Here is a 19,923-nt window from a genome sequence, read left to right on the forward strand (position 1 = left end):
AAGAATGCTGACATTGGATTCTACTCTTTGTAAAGGAGAGAGGGGAAACCTAGCAAAAGAGAGCAAATTTACCCTCATAGGTTGTCAGAGGGACCTGCCTTTCTCAGTGGACTCTACAAGGGGATTTAGGCAATTATGTTAAACAAGTTTCCTCATCTTGCCCTGACTTTCCCTGTCTCCATGCTCACATTCTAGTGTATCGCCTAAAATGAGATACCAGGGTACATAATAAGCAGTGGATTGGCTTCCAGCTGATATAATTGTATTGTAGCGGCACTGCTCTGCTTGCCTATCTCTTTTCTGAGGTTTTATTATTCTGTAACCAATCTCCTAAGCAACCTTGAAAGAACAACTGATGTTGTTTATAAAATCAATGAGTTTGCAGTGTTTAGAGGCCTTCAGAAAAATGTCATGTGGAGAGGAAAAAGGATGCCCTTCAGCATTTAATACGACTTGGTGAGCAGCCTGTCAGCTAAGACTTGAAAAGAAAAAAAGAAAAAAAAAATCAATTCAGAGTGACCAGCAAGTCGTAGAAAAATTCAAGCATGCCTCAAGGTTCAAACATTTGGTGCATGTTTTACCCTGCTGTGCGCTCTAGTTAATGTTCATAAGTTTAGCTTCTAATTTAGCAGAATCATTCAGTAATAAAAACAAAGTATATTTGTCCAGTACACTCAACGTTCTTGAGATCACAGCAGTTTAAATCAGCTGTTTCTTTCAGAAAATATTACAATTAAAGTTGGCATCCCCAGGTATTTTTTTGTTGGCTGTTTTGGTGGCACTCCCTCCTCAGTGGGTGCTACACAGAAGTCATGGTGCTTCCTTGTGGGCATTGAGCTGCTGGTGGCCTTGTTTTTCATGGAAGAGAGAAATCAAGGTCTTGAGTGTGCTGGTGATTTCATATCGCGCACAGCTGTGTTCAAGTGGAGGTGCCTAGACATAGCCACTGTCCAGATTTTGAGATAATTGGGAACCCTCTATAGTACATATGTTCCTTTTTTGTTTCAAACATGCAGACTGTATTTGTTTCATGTTCTAAATTGTTGCTTTGCTATGTGGGTTTTTGACTACAGGAGTTAGTGGTTGATTAAATATGCATTTGATGCGTAATTTCTAACACAGAAAAGTAAGTTTTATTTGTGATGAAGGTATTTTGAAAACAAAGGTTGTCCTAATCCATGGATAATCGATATTTAACTATTTGAAAGTTTCAGGGTGTTGTCAATGCCTCAAGTGTGATTTGCAGATCCTGCAACACTTCTCCTTCTTTGAAAGTATCAGGGCTCAACACTTAAAATGCTAAGCTATTCCTTTTATCAATTCTGTATAAGTGTATCAGAAATTCAGTAACAAAAAAACCCCACTTTGCAATATTGCTTCCATTCTTATTTTTGAGATAGAGTAAAATTACTTGTAGTGTTTGTAATTGAGGAGGGATTTGGTAAGTTTTCTTTGATTTGATGAAGTGTTTTGCCAATCATTTACCTAGTTCAACATTAATTAAAATGAGGGTTTTAAAAACAAATAAATTCAGTCATAGTGAAGTACTTGATAGTATTTATTTGGTTAGGTAAGTTTGTGTGAATTGTTGTAGCGTATGGAATAGTCTAAAACGTTCCAAAAGGACAAATTTCAAAGTCATAGCGAATAGCCCTTACAGAAAATTTGGAATTCTGTTGTACTTAAAACTTCTAAAAAAAAATGGAAAAAATATTTCAGTTCTGAACACAGGGATCCATTACAAAACGGCACATTTTTCACAGATATTGAGAGTGCTTTTTTGTTTTGTTTTGTTTTCAATTATTTTCACAGGCTGATCCGAAAGAGCTGATTCAGATGGTCACAAAGCATGTTACTCAGTACGGCTATACAGACTGGCCTGAAGAAATCGCAACTTTGATAAATCAGCTGCATTACTACAACGAACGACTACTGGATTTCACTCAAGCTCAGATTCTGCAAGGACTTGGCAAAGGAGTGGATGTGCAGAGGTTTACAGCAGATGGACAATACAAGAGAGAAACAATACTAGGATTGGCAGAGTAAGTAATGTCTATTATGTTTATTTTCTTTATTTTAAAATGGAATTACTTTAAGCTTTAAATCAGGAAAGTAAATTGAAAGTAGTGTTGACCTTTAGAAGGGATAAGTTACCAGTTGCTTTAGGTGTAGCAGCATTACAGTGTAAATAAATGGAGCCTTTTCTGTTCAACTACTCCACTTAAATGAAACATTGCTCAAATAAATGGATTGTTAACTTTTAATGGAAGCTATAACTCTTTGTTTATTAGCTGCTAATATTAAAGTTAATCAAGGATGAATGAAATCAAAGGTGGAGGTCTAGTCTCTTCCTTTCATCTCCTGTAAACCTGCCCTAGCAATCTATTAGGGTATGCCCAAGCATCAAACTTTGTAATGAACTACAGTTTAAAAAAAAAAAAAAGTTAATAAACTGTATTTTATTTTTAATAAATTAGTTAAAGCTACTGTATATTACAATATTTTTCCCCTGCAGTAATTTGGAAGTACTGAAGCCTTTACTGCACATGTTCTGATATTTAGGATGCTTTTGTCTCACCTTTCAGTTATCCAGAATAGAAAAAAAGGAAAGATATAGCATAGTACTGTCTTGTCACTTTAAAAATACCTTTAATTAACATCTGCTTTGAAGGTAGTTTAAGCTGTGAACAAGTCATGAATATATACTTGAACTCTGTATGTTTTGAAGGCAATTACAGTTGAATAGCTGCTAGACAGTAAAACAAAGAGTGCAATAAGAAGCTTTTAATATAATATTTAACCTAATTTTAAACTACTCTGTGCATAAAGCTTTTGAAGAGCATATTTAGATGTTTACAGTCTTCCATCTATATAGCTGCTCACAGCTACAATTCCAATAGCAATTTTTTAGTAAAAAAACATTGATATGAAATGCTGAATAAGAATAGTAGTATAACCTCAGGTTTTCATCACTAACTAAGCTGCTGCTTTGCATCTATAAAATCTATACCTGCATAGATTTTGGTACTGTATTCATAAAAATAGCTTGTAAGCGTCTTTTAATGTTTCCATTGGAGTTACTTGTTTTGTATGTATTGTTGACTGAGCACATATCATATCAGTAGTATGTCACTAGGTGAACGTTGCATCTTGTATCTACGGTAACTTCAATACAAAAATTCTACTGTTATTACAGATATCTATTTTGGATGCAGCATGCTTACTTACATTCTCATCTAAGAGTCATTTAGATACTGTCTTTCATAAATAAATAAAGTAAATATGCAGAGAAAGTTCCTTACAGTAACTAGAGACTGAAACACAATATGAAAGGTTTAGTAAAAATAAGGCTTCATAGCATGTGGATGAGCATGGTAGTTTCATATTAGGCAGTTGCAAAGATCCAATTAATTACTTGTTCAGCTTGCAGCTTCCTTGCTTTAATCTTCTCAGTTGACTCTTAATCTGCATTTTCTAATGAAAACAATGTGCAAATTCAATATAACTGTGTAGCATATTTTTTCTTATTTTCAAATTATCATTAAGTGCCTCATGTTTTTAATCTCTTATGAAGTACTGTGTGCAGAAACAACACCTGGAAGAGATGGTATCTTATTTACAAAACAGCTTTGTACTTGAATGAGCAATTTCCTAAAACTGCTTAACAAATAGCTGTCAATTTTATCTTCCGTATTTGGTGTATTGTCATTAGAGCTTATTATGCATTATTTATCAGATATTTAAAGATCTGGGTGCCTCACAGACTTAATCAAAGTTCATTCTCAAGGAGTTAACAGTTTATTTGGGCAAAATAGAGCCAAAATGTACCTGGAAAGGATTCTTCCTTGTCATATGTCAGTGATCGGAAAGACTTATTTTAGATTTTTAGAAAAACTGTGCAATTATAAAGCAATCTGAATTTCATAACTTAGCTTGTGCTTATTGGGTTCTCAGAATGATTTTAGTGCATATGAACTAGGTCCCTTTCCAGAAGACTAAACCAGAAGGTCATGTATAAAACCACTTTGAATGTACTTCAACTCTTATTAGTGACGCTGGCTTCTGGACCGTTGTGTATGCTTTTGCTATGTTGCTCTGCTCTGTTGCCAGTGCAGACACAGCCTTTTCTTCCCGATACTTTGCTGCTGCAGAAGTTAACAAACAGCTGTAGCCAGTGGTGGTTCTAATGCTTTGTAGCTGATCGATGCCAGAAGAAAATGTTGAAGACGGTGATTGTGAGCAAACGCATGCACATGTATGATACGACAGAGGTTTTAGAGAACAAGATAGAAAAAAAATTTGCTCTGAGCTGCCAGAGGTTTATTTCTGCGAGCTTGAAGACAGTCAGCTAAATCCCATCTGAACGCTACTGCGCAGGCATATTTTTTTGATACTTTGGAAATGTGTGCTAGCACACATTTGGCCAAGGATGGCCAAGGACCATCCACAAGAACTGCTTCTGACTTTGCTTTTGCACCATTCTTGGTGCAACAACACACAGGTAGTACATCCAAACTGTGCCTGCACCGGAGCCTTCAGTGGGGATTTCTCTGGCAGTCCTCAGGTTCACGGAGGCAGGCAGTTAGGGCTGGGGATGAAAAGGAGTGTGTAAAAGAAAGTTAAAATGTCCTTTACAAGGTAATGGCCATTTTTTCAGCTTTTCATTGTGTAACAACTACTTGTCTTGTCAGTATTATCTTGACAATGAATAGCTTGCTACTGTTCTTCATTTATACAATTTCATTTTCTTAAACCTCCATTGCCTTATGCTGCCACTGCATGCCACTCTTAAGACAGAAAGACAGGACTTTAGTAAGGTTTATAAAGTTCTAGGGGGAATGGATCCCACTAGCCCCAAGAGCCACTCCTGATTTGTATGATTGACTGAGTTGTGCAACTAAAGCATTCATATAAGCTTCCTCTTTCACTGAATCACAGAATGGCTGAGGTTGGGAGGGACCTCTGGAGATCATATGGTCCAACCCCTCTGGCTCAAGCAGGGCCACCTAGAGCCAGTTGCCCAGGTCCATGTCCGGATGGCTTTAGAATACCTCCAAGGATGCAGACTCCACAGCCTGCTGGACAACTTGTGCAAGTGCTGGGTCACCCTCACAGTTACAAAGTGTTTCAAAGTGTTCAGAGGGAACCCCTTGTGTTTCAGTTTGTGCCCATTGCATCTGGTGCTGTCACCGGGCTCCACTGAAAAGACCCTGGCTCTGTCCTCTTTGCACCCTCCCTTCAGGTATTTATATACATTGATGAGATCCCCCTGGAGCCTTCTCTTCTCCAGGCTGAACAGTCCCAGCTCTGTCAGCCTTTCCTTATAGGAGTGATGCTCCAGTCCCTTCATCATCTTTGTGGCCCTTCACTGGACCCTCTCCAGTAGCTCCATCATTAATTTCAGAACTGCTCAGTTCATTTCAGAAGTTGTTGTAGTATTTACTTTTTAAGTAGAGGGTTATTAGATCAGTCCTAAAGATCATCTTTTCCTTCTGTCGAGATATTCTGTATCTGAATTGATAATACAAGGAAAGTAATATATTGTACTTTTTTTTTTTTTTTTTAATTAATGAAATTATTGAGATCAGTGTTGAAGGCTAGTCTGCAGAATAGTGCTGTTTACCTCATGACCTCCAGTGTACCTTTTCCTGAATATCCTCTGTTATCTTCCCCTTAGCCAGTGGCATAGTTGCTGTGCGGTTCTGGCATCAGTCTGCACTTTAACTAGTAATCCCCTTATTGACAGTACATCAAATGATTTCTGGAAAAGGCAAAGGAATGTAAGTTTACATGTGTTGTGATTTGGCAACAGCTGTTGTGTATTCCTGGTTAAAAAAAGATCTGCTTTTATGTACTGAATGACAACCTGCACAAACTGTGGCTACTAATCTGGAATTTACAATGTAGTGTTGTCATGGGACTTCTCCTTAATGTTGAAAAATAGAACAGAGCATCTGCCTTTAAAGATTAGATGACTTTTATTGAGTATTTTTGATAATCATCCTCTTATACATACAGCATTGCTTGCTGGGTTAAAAAGTATTTGTCTGTTTGCATTGAAGTATTGAGTCTAGTTTCAGAGGCCGGGTACAGCAAGCCTTGCTGTGCTGGGAAATCAGAGGGAAAGTGCCATGGCCATTGGAACAGAAGAGACAGGAGAGTGTGTGGGATTGTTTTATTTCTTTCTTTCTTCTTAAATGTATTTCAATAAATACTTTATTTAAGAGATATTTCTTTCTTTTAATGCTTGTGTTCTGCCTCCTTTAATTTGCATACATGTTATACAATGTAAAGTACCTAATATTTTTCAGGGGTTGTCATAACTGGGAGTCATTACAAGAGGGTTGTGGGGTTTTTGCTGTTTTGGAGTTTTTTGTTTGTGGGGGTGTTTTTGGGTTTTTTTGTTTGTTTTTTTTTGTTGTTTGTTTTTGTTGGGGTTTTTTTTTTTTTTTACTATTAGAGCAATAGTTATGATGCAAAGGCTATTCTGATAGCTGGTTGTGAAGATTTTTCAGCATTATGTTCTTTCTTGGCATTTTGCTGTTCTACTCTGCATCCTATATCTTATTTTAGTTCTACAATATCTTTAGCAACTATCACAGTGGAACGTAATGATATGTTGGATTGAGCGTCTAAAAATCAGAATTAAGGTGTATGGATGTGTCAGCTTGTTCACCTAGGGTGGAGAGAAAATCATAGACTCCAGCTGTAAGCCTTATTTAGCATAGATCAAGATATGGTATAGTTCCACATTTGTAAATGACAAAAAAAGAACTGGGAGGATATTCTCTCTAATTGGTAGGTTTTTTTCTGCTTTCCTTTTATTGTCATACATGGATAATGATGATACTATAGAAAATGTACTAAAAGTTACTGTTGCTCCACAAAGTCTGCCCCCTGCCCCCAGTATTGTAGAAAACAATGTAATAAATCTAAGGAAGGTGTTAAACATATGATAAGGACGCTCAAGTTTATGGAGTTAACGTGAGTCTGTGGACGAGTGATGTTAATATAATTTTGTAAACTAATTTACTGACAATTGCAATTGTATTTTGTAATGGTTCATGTGGTGTAAGGCTTTTTTCCTTAGTCCCACATGACTTTTTAATAAAAGAATCTAAAACAATACGGTCAGCAGTATTCACATTAAATACATTTTATAAAAGTTGTTTGTGACAGGTCTATTAGGATGTAACTATAAACAGATAGTATTTTTTTTTGAATCATCCTGGGAGAAAAACCAAAAACCAAACCATAACTCAAAACCCCAGAATCAGCCTTAATAGTTTTGTATTGCTCCTGTAACAGCATAAAAAGAAAACCCATGTGTGTCTATTTGAGCCATACTAGCTTCAGTGGATTAGTAAAAATTAATATGAAGTTAACTTCAGGCTTTCATCACTTAACAGATCCTTCATCTATTGTTTTGCTAAAGGGATATACAATAACAGAAAACCAGCTTTTGGTATTTCTTGGACATCTGCAGAGTGGAGCCGGACATGTTCACACCTTTTAGTCTGCAAATACAAAGAGTGTTTCTGTCTCTGAATTTCTAGGAAGAGCTTTGAGGACCTACATACCAGTTGTGCTGAAAGACTGTAGGTGTTACAACTAAAATAAATGCTAACTGTGACACATTACATCCTTTATCACTTTGTAATTGAAATGAAAGGAAAACTGAGGTTTTTGCTGGAGCACAAAGGTTAAGCAGAAACTATCATTGAGAACCAAAGTGTACATGGAGCAGGTGCCTGTCTTTGGAGCATCTCTGTAGTGGTTTTTTTTTGTTGTTGTGTTGGTTGTTTTTTTTTTTCCCCCAAATGCAACACTGAGTATAAGCAAATGCAAGAAGATACACTTAATGTATTTGTATTTAACTGTGATTCAAAGCAGTGAATAAAATCTAATTTCTTGGTTTATGAAAAAAAAAAATCATTACTTTTTCTAATGTAAATATTTATTTTCATGTCATGTCTTTAGGGGCTTAGTGTAACTTTTCCTTATTTTCTTTCATGTCTCCTCCTCTATAAGGACACTTGAAGAAAATGTCTACAAGATTGCTGTTTCTTTAGCTCAGCGATACAATGTTCCACTTTGGGAAGTTTATATGACCCATCTGGAATTTTTATTCACCGACAGCGGGTAAGTTCTCCCCGATAAATACATACAGGATTCCATTACAGAGAAATATGTGTTAACCTATGAGACAATTGAAGTATATCGGGGGTAAAATGTGGTTTATGTTTTCATATTTCTTGTGTTGTGATAGTTTGGGAATCTCTTTGTCTTTTCCATGTGATGCTTTTCTAACCAGCCATGAAAATAGGTGTTAGAAGCAAGGATAAAAGTCCGTATGTGTCTTATTATTCTTGTAGGTATCCTGGGACTTTGTTTCAGTGTTTAGGTTTCCATGGCTTTGAATGCTTAGTGCTCTCTTCAGATAGCAGCTTATCTTGTAGTTATTTTTACAGTTCCTTGGAATATGTCCTGGAGCTTGATAGTTTTTATATAATTATTTATTTAAAAATAAAGTTTTGCTATTTATTGATCTCTCTTCTACATAATAGCAAAGGAAATAAATATATTTGAGCTTCCCATTCATCTGTTCATCTGTTTCAGTTTTTTATAGAACCACTTTTTTTACAATATTTCTTTGGAACTGTTCTAGCCTACAGGATTGTGGCAGACCAGACCTGGCATTGGTGGGGGGCATGGAGAAGAGGGATGCTTTTCTTTTCTATTCCAGAGTTGGTTCCAGGGCCTTTTTTAAAAAAACCAAACAAATCAAACCCAAACTTTGACATCATGTCAGTCAGACAAGTACTTTTTGCCCACTGAAAGATGAATAAACCAATTCGATGAAAGACTAAGGTACTTGCCCAAGTAGTGCATTTGGATATCAGTGATATAGAGCCCCCTGTGTATTACGACAGCTCTTATCTACTGTTCTGACAGACATGATCAAATTAGTCTAGTTTGTTTCAAATTTTAAATTGTGAAAGCAGCTTTAGCTTACAGCAGTATTTGTACCTCTCTTAACATCAACTATTAATTAAAAAGCATTAAAATGTTTTATAAAACATGAGGCATAAAAAAACAAAGCCTGATAGATGTTGGTGCAAGATCTGAGAAGATGAAATAACATACTGAGATTTTCTTTGCTTCCTCCAGAAAACAGAAGTCGTACCCTCTAAATTTTGATGCTGCTAAATTATTTAGTGCTTTCAACAAAGTAGACAGTCAGGGTATAAACATGGCAACACTGGGGTGAGTGTGAAAGAGCCAGCTGGCTTCTCTGGGACTAGAATATTACCTAAGATATTTTGCAACAGTTTTCTATCATTTTCTTTGTTCTTGTCCTCCATGAGTTAGTATTCATAGAATTCTGAAATCACTGAAGTACAAAGTAACAACCTTTTCCCTAATGAAATTCAAAAAAGTCTTGAAAATTGATGTATAATAGCATAATATGCTGCTGAGCATGTTTTTGTTGTATCATAATCTCATTTTAAAGTTGATTGACAGCATATGGCCATTACAGTATATTTAAGTCTTGGGATTATGGCATTAATAATGCATGCCTTGTTATGCATTCATTCTGAACTGAAAAGAAGTTTATTCTAAGACTTAATCTCTTTAACCAAATATGCAGTATTTCTGTAAGCCACTTTATGTAGGGAGAAGCTCAAAAGAAGTACTTACATAGTGTGTATTAACTGTTTCTTTGATTACTTGATGACAAATAAACATCACATGTTTTTCTGTTATGCTGTGATTTTGAGTCTGATAAAAACTGTTTAGAAATAACTTTTTTTTAATTCAGTGGAAATTTAATTGTTTCTTTTTAATAATATGATCAAATTTGATTACCAAAAATCTATAAAATACATTTTATTATTTCAGTGATGGGAAATGTTATGTTTGCCTGTCACAGAATCTGTTATTCCCGAATCTTTCTGAACAGCATAATGAACCCTTCCACCTCCCGCTCCTCACCCCCACCCCCACTCCCCAAAACCACACGGCAAACCTCTGTAGATCCTGTCAATATAATTTAATGTCCATCTAACCTTTAGTTTGAACTTTGGGTGTGAACACAAAAATGTATTCAAATCACACTCTTGAAATACATCAGTCCCAAGGGTCTGTTTTGTCTTATATAAAAGAGTGAACGACACTTTATTTCCATTAATATAGTAGAACACTTAACAAATAACAGGAATTGAGAGACTTAAAATAATGCTTACAAGGTTAACAACCTAACTGGGGTAGGTTCTAGATGTAAAAGTAACTCAAAATAAATTATTCTCCCCCAGAAATCAGAGATTCATTTTAAACTGAGAAGGTTGTGTTTGGGGTATTTGTTGCAAGAAAATCATCTTTAGGAATGAAACTGAGACATATTTTACTTGGATATCAAAGAGAAACACTAGCTTATGTGTGGCATTCATACATAGGAGAAATTCATGTTGAAATTCTAATTTAATCAATTTTAAAGGTATCAGAAATTCAAATGGAAGACATCAGATTTCCAAGAGAAACCTACTACCTAACATAGTGTATGATTGGACTCTGGGGTGAGTCAAGGTAGTAGTCATCCATAGGTGACTTCTTTCCTCAGATTTTAGGTAAAACTTTCAGTTGAGAAAGGTATAAACTTAAGATGAGACTTCCTTGATATGCACCCATTTTTACCCCAGGTGAGGAAAAAAGGAGTGATTGCATTCATCTATCTTTTATGTAGTCAGCTGGAGGTGTCTGAATTCATGCTGTGAAAGAGCTAATGTATTCTTTTCAAAAGGGTCAAGAAAAAAATTTCCTAAAGCAGCGAGACTGGCTGAGGTCAATCCAAGACTTGCTGATATTTTCATAAGTTTTCATGGATGACAATTTGAGAGGAAACTCGATAAAACTGTCAAATGAAATATGCTGAGCGTGAATAATAGTGTCAAATAGATTAACTAGTGGACAGGAGCCAATTTTCAGTGATAATGTCTCTCAAAGCATGCACAGGTGCTCATCTACTACAGAAAATAGAATGTGATAGATTGGGAGAGCTTCTAATTGGGAAATAGGATTTTCTAGCATCTCTCAGCCACAAGGTTGGGGTTTTTTTTTGTTTTGTTTTTGAAAAATAAAGGCTTCCTGTGCAAAAAGCTCTGGACATATGTCTAGCTTTACATATAGCTATAATTAGAGATGTGAAATGCTACTTTGAATCCCACTTCAGCATTCATGACCCTTAATCTGCATGTCCAAGTCAACAGATAACAAGATCAGGAAATGCAGGAGCTCCTTAGCTTGTGTTTATGGAGGATAACAGCTATCTAAATATTTATGAAGGAGTATTTACTCTTTCAAAATGTCTTACAAAGTTGAACTTTAATGCTTAAATAAGGGAAAGTATTGTCCTGTCTCCCAAGTGTGCACCTGAAGAGTCTTTCATGGCACCTCCAGGCCTTTAATGCCAAAATTCTTTCTAAATGCAGGTTATCAACACTGGAAATAGAAGAAAGAGCACAAACTCTCGGTCTCTTTGAGACTTTGAAAACCAATCCTGAAACCTTACATGAACACATGGTTAAATATGTTTACCCAAGTATTGAAGGTAGAGATCACCAGCGGCTGCTTTATTATTTTACACTCCTTGAAAACTGTGGTTGCTCAGAAGTGGTGAAGCATGCTATTAAACCTGAAACTCACATCCGACTCCTGAAAAAATTCAAAGCAGTTGCACCAGGTAGGAGAGTTCTTGTTTCTTTTCTTCATAGTTGTATATACTATTCTGTTATGTGAGTGTTGATGTGATTATGCTTATCTAGTTTCTACTCTCCAGGTAATTTTTTTTCAATGAGCATATCATATGAATGCAAGTAATTTAGTAGGTTAGTCATGTCTTACAGGAGTAAGTTCCTTCCCTTTGTATTAATGGAAATTTAGTTTACTCTATCACAGCAGCAAAAAATATTTAAAAACAGGTTTCTGTTGGTGATGCAATTTAAAATTATTGGCAGTGGTTCACAGTGTATTTTTAAAGAAAAAATATGGACCTCCTATAGCATAATTTTTAACACTGCAAGTTTAATATAAATATTCTCAAAGAACTTAAGACAGTTTACTTTCAAAAGTCTGAATTACATAACGTATCAGGAACTTTAAGCTTTTTTGTTTGTTTGTTGTTTTAAAGAGGGTAATCTTATTTTGTGTTTTATCCTTGATGTTAGCTTTTGCTTTTTGCAGAACTACATTATTTGTCCTCCTGCATTACCAGACAATGTCTGTAAAAGTGAGCTGCTGGAAAGCACTCTGAAATTTTGAATACTAGTTTCCATTTGCTTGTTAGTTAAGTATTAGTAGTATCTTGAATTTCAGTTGAATAACTCCAAATCCAGTTTCAGAATGAAAAATATGCACTGTATGCAATTACCTGCTATGGGGATTAATTAATTATTCAATACTGAAACCTCATGTGTATCAGACACTAAATTTGATGCAGAATTTGGAGAGATTGTGCATATGAATTAGTGTATTGTAGGAAGAAAAAAAGGCAATAATTTTTTTTGGGGGGAGGGATTACCTTCAGTTCTCATTGATGTGTTTAAACACTCATGTTCTACAGCGCTTGTCAAAGAAAAATCTGTCAAGAAGTTATTGTTTGCCTTCAAAGTTATTTTTAAATGTTGCTCAAAAAAAAAAGTCCTAGGACCGTACGTCAGACATAAATTAGTCCCTTTGTACAGTAAAAAATTAAATCTATTGTATTACACCCTTAATTAAAATTCTCAGTGTTCAGCATAATTTATAGATAGTAGGCAAGGAGCAACATCAAAGTGTTTGTAGAGGTTACAGGCCCTGAGTATATGAAGAAACACATGGCAATAGAAATCTGTTGTCTTAAGAATTATATGCATAGAGAAGAAAGTAGTATTGTTGCTAGAAATATTTTGTTGTTGCTAGAATAATTTGCAAGAATTTTCTTCCGGTAGGAACCAAAGTAGTAAGAGGACTCTTGTGTTGTGTAGATATTCGTGTAAATGGATCTACATGTCCTGTCTCTTGCTGACCTTTCTTAGTTTACCTGTGATTAGTGCCTTGCATTTTTGCTGAGATAGGTAGTAACTGCCAATCATTACGTGATCAGAATACATCTTTTTTTAATTAGTGATGACTTTTCTAAAGAGGTGAGTGCATGAGGTTTTCTACGATTTATATTAAAAATATAGTAACATGATTCTATATATATATTCTTGCTTCTTTGAGAATCTGCTTTTTTAGTTTGTATTGATATGTAATGTTAAAATATGTTCCAGGGATTGAGAGATTTTACACGCATCAGGACATCATAAAATCCCAGTGTTACCTGTATACAAACCTGTCTTCCTCCCCAGTCTTGTCAGTATGTATGATTGTAAAAGGAGATGGAGTAGAGTTTTTCTAGTTCTGCACATACTGGTTTAGTACTGATTGTTTTACACATAAATGTAGAGTTTGAGTAGATTTAGCTATGAATAACTTTTGTTTGCCTTTTTCCCCTTCTGTCAATAGGTCTTAATTACAAAAAGCTAACAGATGAAAATGAAAACCCTCTGGAAACACTGGAGCCCATCCTTACAAGTCAAAATATTTTATCTATTTCCAAACTGGCTCCCAAAATTCCTAAAAACGATGGCACTATGCTGTCACCAAGCTCTATTTATGCTGTCTGGTTACAAAAACTTTTTTGGAATGGTGATCACCATCTCATTAAAAAAATACCAGAAACCATGGAGGAGTGGCTACATGCATATAATACGTGTTCAAAGTACTTGGATAGACTTGATCCAGATGATATTGTCACTTTTATTGATGAAATTACCTTTTCTTCAAAAGCTGTCACAAAGGTAAGCAGATGTATTTGAGGAATTTCAGGCCTCAGGTGAGGCACAGTTGAATATAGTATCAAGGAGAAAGTCCCAGCAAATGTTTACCTTTTTCATTTTACAGTTTTTAAAGATAAATTCATAAATCTACCTTCCTCTGCCTGTCTCTTCTTTTTACGACTGCCAGTATAAAAAAAATTTTATTCAGTTAGAGGACTTAGCTCTGTGGATAAGAGAGTTTTTGATGGAACCCCAAAGTCCGTGTATTCTGGTTCAGCAGAGAATAAGATACTCTTCTTCTGTATTTATTTATTTTACTTGTGCTCATCCTAAAATTCATTGTGCCGCAGGCTTGTGCTTAGTACCAGGCTTTTGCATGCTGAATAGGATGCTCCACAGAGAAGCATTCTGGGCCAACGCATATGGTTTCTAGGCACTGTAATAACACAAATGATAAACTCCGTCGTAATCGCCATCTGGCTGAAAGCCTGTTATTGAAAGAACGTGCTTTCAAGTCTGTAACGTATATTACCAGATTTGCAATTTCTTTTTGCCCAGTGAAACCTACTTATAAGGATATTTCTAACATAAGGTCTTACCCGTGCTTTTTTACATATCTACTGCCAAGCACAAAAGAGAGATGAGATTTCTTAGATATTTCCTTATTAAAAGATCTTGAGATGTCTTCACTAACTTAATCTGAAATGAAAAGATGATAAAGAAGAGACATTTTGTGAGGTTTTTTGTGTATTCTCTTTTCTGGATTGTGCTCATTTTCCAGAGGTGTTTATTCACTGCGTTCAATGAGGTGTCATTTGTTCCCTCTCCGGATATCGTTTTAGTGTTCCCACGTTATTAGTATAAATTTATTAGAACCCATCTAACCTGTATCTATGCCAGAATTTGTTGAAAAAGATTTGCTCTTCATTGAAATCCTGGGAAAATGAAAAGCTTTGTCAGCATCAAATTTATGCTTTGATCTGTCTGTCATGCTGCTAACAGACCAACACTTTTTATCACTAGTCCCATCAGCTGTCTCTTAAGCCTGTTCAGCAGAACCACTGTCTTGTTTAGGCATTTTGCTCCTTTCTATCACGTAAATATACTGAGTGTTTCATGCTTATCAGGAAAGATTAACACTCACTCTGAGATCTCAATTGCCAGACCTGACCTGGGACTGAGGTAGCCAGGGGATGACTGCTGTCTAATGAGAAGGAAATACTGTCTTCACGTATGATCGCCGCTAGTGACTACTTGAAACTCTTGCTGTTGACGTATCTCGGGCATTTCAAGATTATTTCTCATTTATTCCAGATGAATGCTGCAGGGAGAGAATGGATAGCCTCCAGTGTGTATCTGTTTTGTAATGCGTTGTTTATTTTCATTTGTTTATTTCTGTTCAGGATTCTAATACAGTTTCTCTACTCTCTTAAGACGAGTAGGAGTAGCAGGAAGGAAATATTGATAGCAGGATTATTGTGGTTGGTGGCCAAGCAGAACTTTGTAGCAGAAATCTATTTGCTTTTTGGCCATGAAAGATACTCAAGAAGTGTTTGAAACAGTTGGTCAAATCAGCTGATTTAGTGTGTCCCCTGCACTGGGTTTGGGAATGAAACAGCTATTTAACCAGCTTGCAACTAGTTTTGCTTCAGGATCCCATCCAATTTTCAAGTGGAAACGTACAATGAAAAATTATTGTTGTAGAACCTGAAAACTTATTTCTCAGAGATCTCTTTCCTCTAACTTTGACCTGAAAAATGCTTCCTATGTAAAAGCTGCCTTTTGGCTTCCGCCTTTTACTTAAAATTTTATCCTGTTTTGAGGCTGCACTGGTCATGCGATCACTTTTTAAAGCTCTAATTCAACACTTTCTTCCCAGCCCAGTTCTATGGCCCAGTACTTTGTTATACCCGTTTCCCATTCCTATAACAGATGCACATTTCTGTATTCATGGAAGCACTGATATTTAATATATGTAAAGGACTGCAAAAAAACATGGTCATTACCGTGAAATAATCTCTGCTGTCACTGAGACAGCTGAGTTTTCTCACGTACAGAAAATTTGTGGAGTTTAAGTGGACCTTGAGAGGAAGCTTAAAGTGAAATAGTGTAAGTAGGTTTTTTAGGAGTGCTGAGAGGTGAATTGGCTCCCTTTGCCAAAAAAAAAAAAAAAAAAAAAAGGCAACTGCTGCACATGCACATACACACTACCACCCTCTCACCCCTCAAAATTTCAGAAGAGGAGGGTGGCAAAGGAGAGAGTGAGTAGTCCAGGAGGGTGATGAAATGCACTCCACTGTTATCCTTGTGGAACAGCACCTCCATCTAAAAACCTCTCTTGGTCAGAAATGATCAAGAAAAGTCTCGAGTGATGAGGGCTAATGGGAGGCAGGCTACATGCGTTGAACCTCAAGGGTACCATTGCTGTTGACACCACGTGGGAACTTAGGAAGCAGACATCAGAATATCTCCCACTGTTTTGGTATATCAACAGTAGTAAGGAGAGGCAGGTGACAGGCCAGCAAAGCAATAGGAAGCTTCTTCTACTTGTGTGTCCCTTGATATGACAGAGAACCTGGGAGCAGAATGCGTAATTGTACAAAAGGGAATGAAAGCACAGGGATTTAGTGCTGACTTTGGCAACTTCTTGTTCTTGATGAGAAAGACAGGAACGTGCTGGGCTTTGGCAGGGGGTCCTCTTCTTCACCTTTTCACTCGCTCTTCTTTTTACTTCATTTTTTTAAAAACATATTTTAGCATGAGACTAGTAAATGTATGTCTGAGATGAAAGAGGTCGTATTGAAAATTAAAGGATAATTAACTTTCTGATGAGTTGAGCCAGCAGTGACTGAATAGAAAGGTGGATGAGTGAGCAGTGCTGACTGGGCAAAGGGGTTGAGAGAATGTCTAAAATGGAGAAATGGATGGGGCGTTTGCACTTGTGAAAGAGCAACTAACATTGTTATGCTGATGTAATTTGGGGTGTGATGAGGTTTTAGGTACTCTTAGCTGTAAGAGCTCAGAGATTCTTTTCTCCCATGTTTCCTACAAACAGTAGAAATGAGTTACCACCTGGAAGATGAGAATCACTTCCCCAACCTCAAGGGTTCAGAGAAGTGGTGACATTGGGTGGTGGGAACTGTGTGAGCAGAGGTGCATCCTAGTGGGGCTTTAACCATGTTACTTTGAGTCTATGATTTATTAATACACTGGATATTCTATATGAGACAGATCAGACTGCTTCCCCAAATTTAATATTTTTTGATCTGCAGCATATCCTATAGGAGATGTTTTACAATTTTTGAGGGGTTAAGGGTGACTTGTGAATCCAGACTAATCCTTGATTGGTCTAGTGGCTAATTATTCACTGTTTATTTTTAAAAAATAGCTTGCTTTGCTGAACTGAATTTACCTAGTTTTGAGACAAAATAGACCTTTTGTCTGCTATACTAAAGAGGAAGTCATCAAAGCTTGCTTCCACAGTCAGACATTCGGTGGATGCCACTTAAACTTGACTTTGATAAACTGAATGGACTCACCTTGGGAAGTTTTCTGCCCCCCCCTTTTTTTTGGGGGGGGGGGGGGAAGGAGTGTTTTGTTTTCTTTTTTTCCCCAGCTCTTCCATTATTATCACAACTCTTCTTTGGATCCAGTATAGCAGCATCTGTCTTCCATTGAAGAAGGCAGAGATTGATGCATATTCCTGTTGTGTTTGTGGTAAGTGAAATAGATGAAGTTCTTTACTTTTCATCAGTACCCTGCTCACACGTTGAAGGACTGAAGTACCCATCCTTTGACCAGAGCAGTTCACTGCTGCAAGCAGTGAGAGGGTTCCTGCTTGTGGCACTTCTACTCAGAAATGCTTTTAATTCTGAGTAACTATTCAAGTTTTTCTGACTAAGTAATAATTCAGTCCACCTCCGGAGTGGTAAGCATAGGCTATCTGTATGTATGGAGTGGATTTCTCCCTAAAAGGCAGATATTCCAAATGTTCAGTGGAACTACTGCTTATGTTTTTGCATGCATTTTCAGTCTGTCATCTTTTCTTCCAGCAGCTCTGTTTGCTTTTAAATAATGCTGACTTCACAGAGTCTTAATTATAGTAATGATCATGTCAACTTTTTTATCGCGATGATTTCCCATTTATTGCCCTTTGTGTGATCTGTGTGAAGTGTTTTAGGTAATTTGGGGGATTTTTTTCTTCCTTTGTTGACAGCATTTTGTTCGTTGTGCTAGATAGTCAGTTATGTCTTCAAAGAACCATCTGTTTCAGAGCTCATAGGTCATTGCCCTGATGTTTGTTGATTGACAGTACTCAGGAAAAAAAAAGCCCAACACAACAAAACCAAAAAACCAAAACCACACTTGAAAACAATTACTTTTTTAATAGCTGTGTTTTCGTTATTGAACACACACTCCAAATGGGGATGGGCACAATATGTTGATTAGAAAGAAAAGGCTACAGCTTTAGACAGCGAAACTAGAATAAAAGGCAGTGGTGTCATCAGTTAAGTCTTCTATAGAGAAAAAGAAGTTGAAATTTTCCTTACACAGGCTCTTCCTTGCAGCCTTCCATGGACTCGGACACATTCATTCAGACTATGGCTGATGATATTTTTTGTTTATTATTCCATCCTTTATAACTTCTTTTCCAACTTCTGATGCAAAGCAATAACTTTGCTTGCAACTTAAAGTTTTTAATTGAAAGGTTAAATCTTATTGTCTTGGCGTCAGTAATGCTTTTTTGACCATTTTCTTCCTGCTTAAGCAGGAATATGATGTCCGCATTTTGACCACACACCAAATGAGTGTGGAATGGGAACCTGTTACAACTGGATATTAACCTGCATCATTTTCTCTTTCAATTTTAATGACTTTAAATGCCATTTTTAATAATTGTATAAAAAGCTCAGTTAAAAAAAAAGGCTGAAAGTAATGTTCAGTATCTTTTGTCTGGCTGACTGACTTCTTAACACTGTATAAAATGCTAAGGAAAAAGGCAAGGCATGACATTGCCTGAAGATGTACAAGAAATGTGTTAATAGTGTTCTTACAGAGCATGACTGCATTCCAGTGTTACCTTTTGAATTACTTGGCTTCTTTTTATCACTTTTTATCCCTGTGCTCCACTTCAGTTGGTTTGTTTCGTATGACCTTGTTTTCATGGGTGTTGACAGTACCTCTTTTTCTGCTATCAGTACATTTTTAGATACTTTCTTGTGCCTTGCCATTAATATAGTTATTTTAATTAAATCTGCTTCAAGACTGCATAATAGCAAACTTCATGAATAATGTCTTTTCTTTAGCTGGTTCCTTACATGCATTAGAACTTCTACAGTGATCTCTAGATGAACTGTACTGGGTCTGGCAGGGATGGAGTTAACTTTCTTCATAGCAGCCCCTACGGGGCTGTGCTTTGGATTTGTGACTAAAACAGTGTTTATAACACACCAGTGTGCTGGCTGTTGCTGAGCACTGCTTTGCACAGTGTTAAGGCTTTCTCTTTTTCTCAACACCCCAGCCCTGCAGCCCAGTAGGCTTGCAGGTAGGCAAAAAGTGGGGAGGGGACACAGCCAGGACAGCTGACTTGGGCTGGCCAAAGGGATGTTCTGTGCCATATAATGTCATGCTCAGCAGTAAAAAGCAGGGGGTTGGAGGGTGTCTTCAGAGATGGTTGTTGCTTGGAGATTGGCTGGGCATTGGTCTGCTTGTGGGAGGTGGTGAGTGATTGCCTTTGCATCACTTAGTTTTGATTTGTTAATATTTTTTTTCCTCTCTCCTTCATGTATTAAACTATCTTTATCTTGATCCGCAAGTTCCCTTGCTTTTGCTCTTCTTTTTCCCTTCCCCCACAGGAATTGGGAACCAGCTTTTGTTATTCTATAAGTGTTTAACCTACTTCTGAATTAACTAGTGTAATTTGCTTTCCATTCTAGTATATCTCGTTGGCTTATAGCTACATGACATTTGGTTGGTGGAACATGTAAAGCTGGGATTTAGTGGCAGAGATGGGAACTGGACCAAACTGTTCCATCTGAACAGCAGGAAACATTTTTCATTATGA

At 36.7% G+C, this 19,923-nt stretch overlaps 1 protein-coding gene across 3 annotated transcripts in view; it reads left to right on the top strand.

Annotated features, from left to right (window-relative positions):
* The window catches only part of NBAS (NBAS subunit of NRZ tethering complex), a 181,970-nt gene that overhangs the window by 104,870 nt on the left and 57,177 nt on the right, over positions 1-19,923 (top strand). For all 3 annotated transcript variants that reach the window (XM_075497913.1, XM_075497916.1, XM_075497915.1), the window contains 4 exons: positions 1,813-2,042; positions 8,032-8,142; positions 11,490-11,740; positions 13,546-13,880. In XM_075497913.1, the coding sequence (XP_075354028.1) occupies positions 1,813-2,042; positions 8,032-8,142; positions 11,490-11,740; positions 13,546-13,880 (927 nt within the window). The remainder of the gene's footprint in view (positions 1-1,812; positions 2,043-8,031; positions 8,143-11,489; positions 11,741-13,545; positions 13,881-19,923) is intronic.

Source organism: Mycteria americana, chromosome 3 (genome assembly GCF_035582795.1).
Source record: "Mycteria americana isolate JAX WOST 10 ecotype Jacksonville Zoo and Gardens chromosome 3, USCA_MyAme_1.0, whole genome shotgun sequence".
NCBI lineage: Eukaryota > Metazoa > Chordata > Aves > Ciconiiformes > Ciconiidae > Mycteria > Mycteria americana.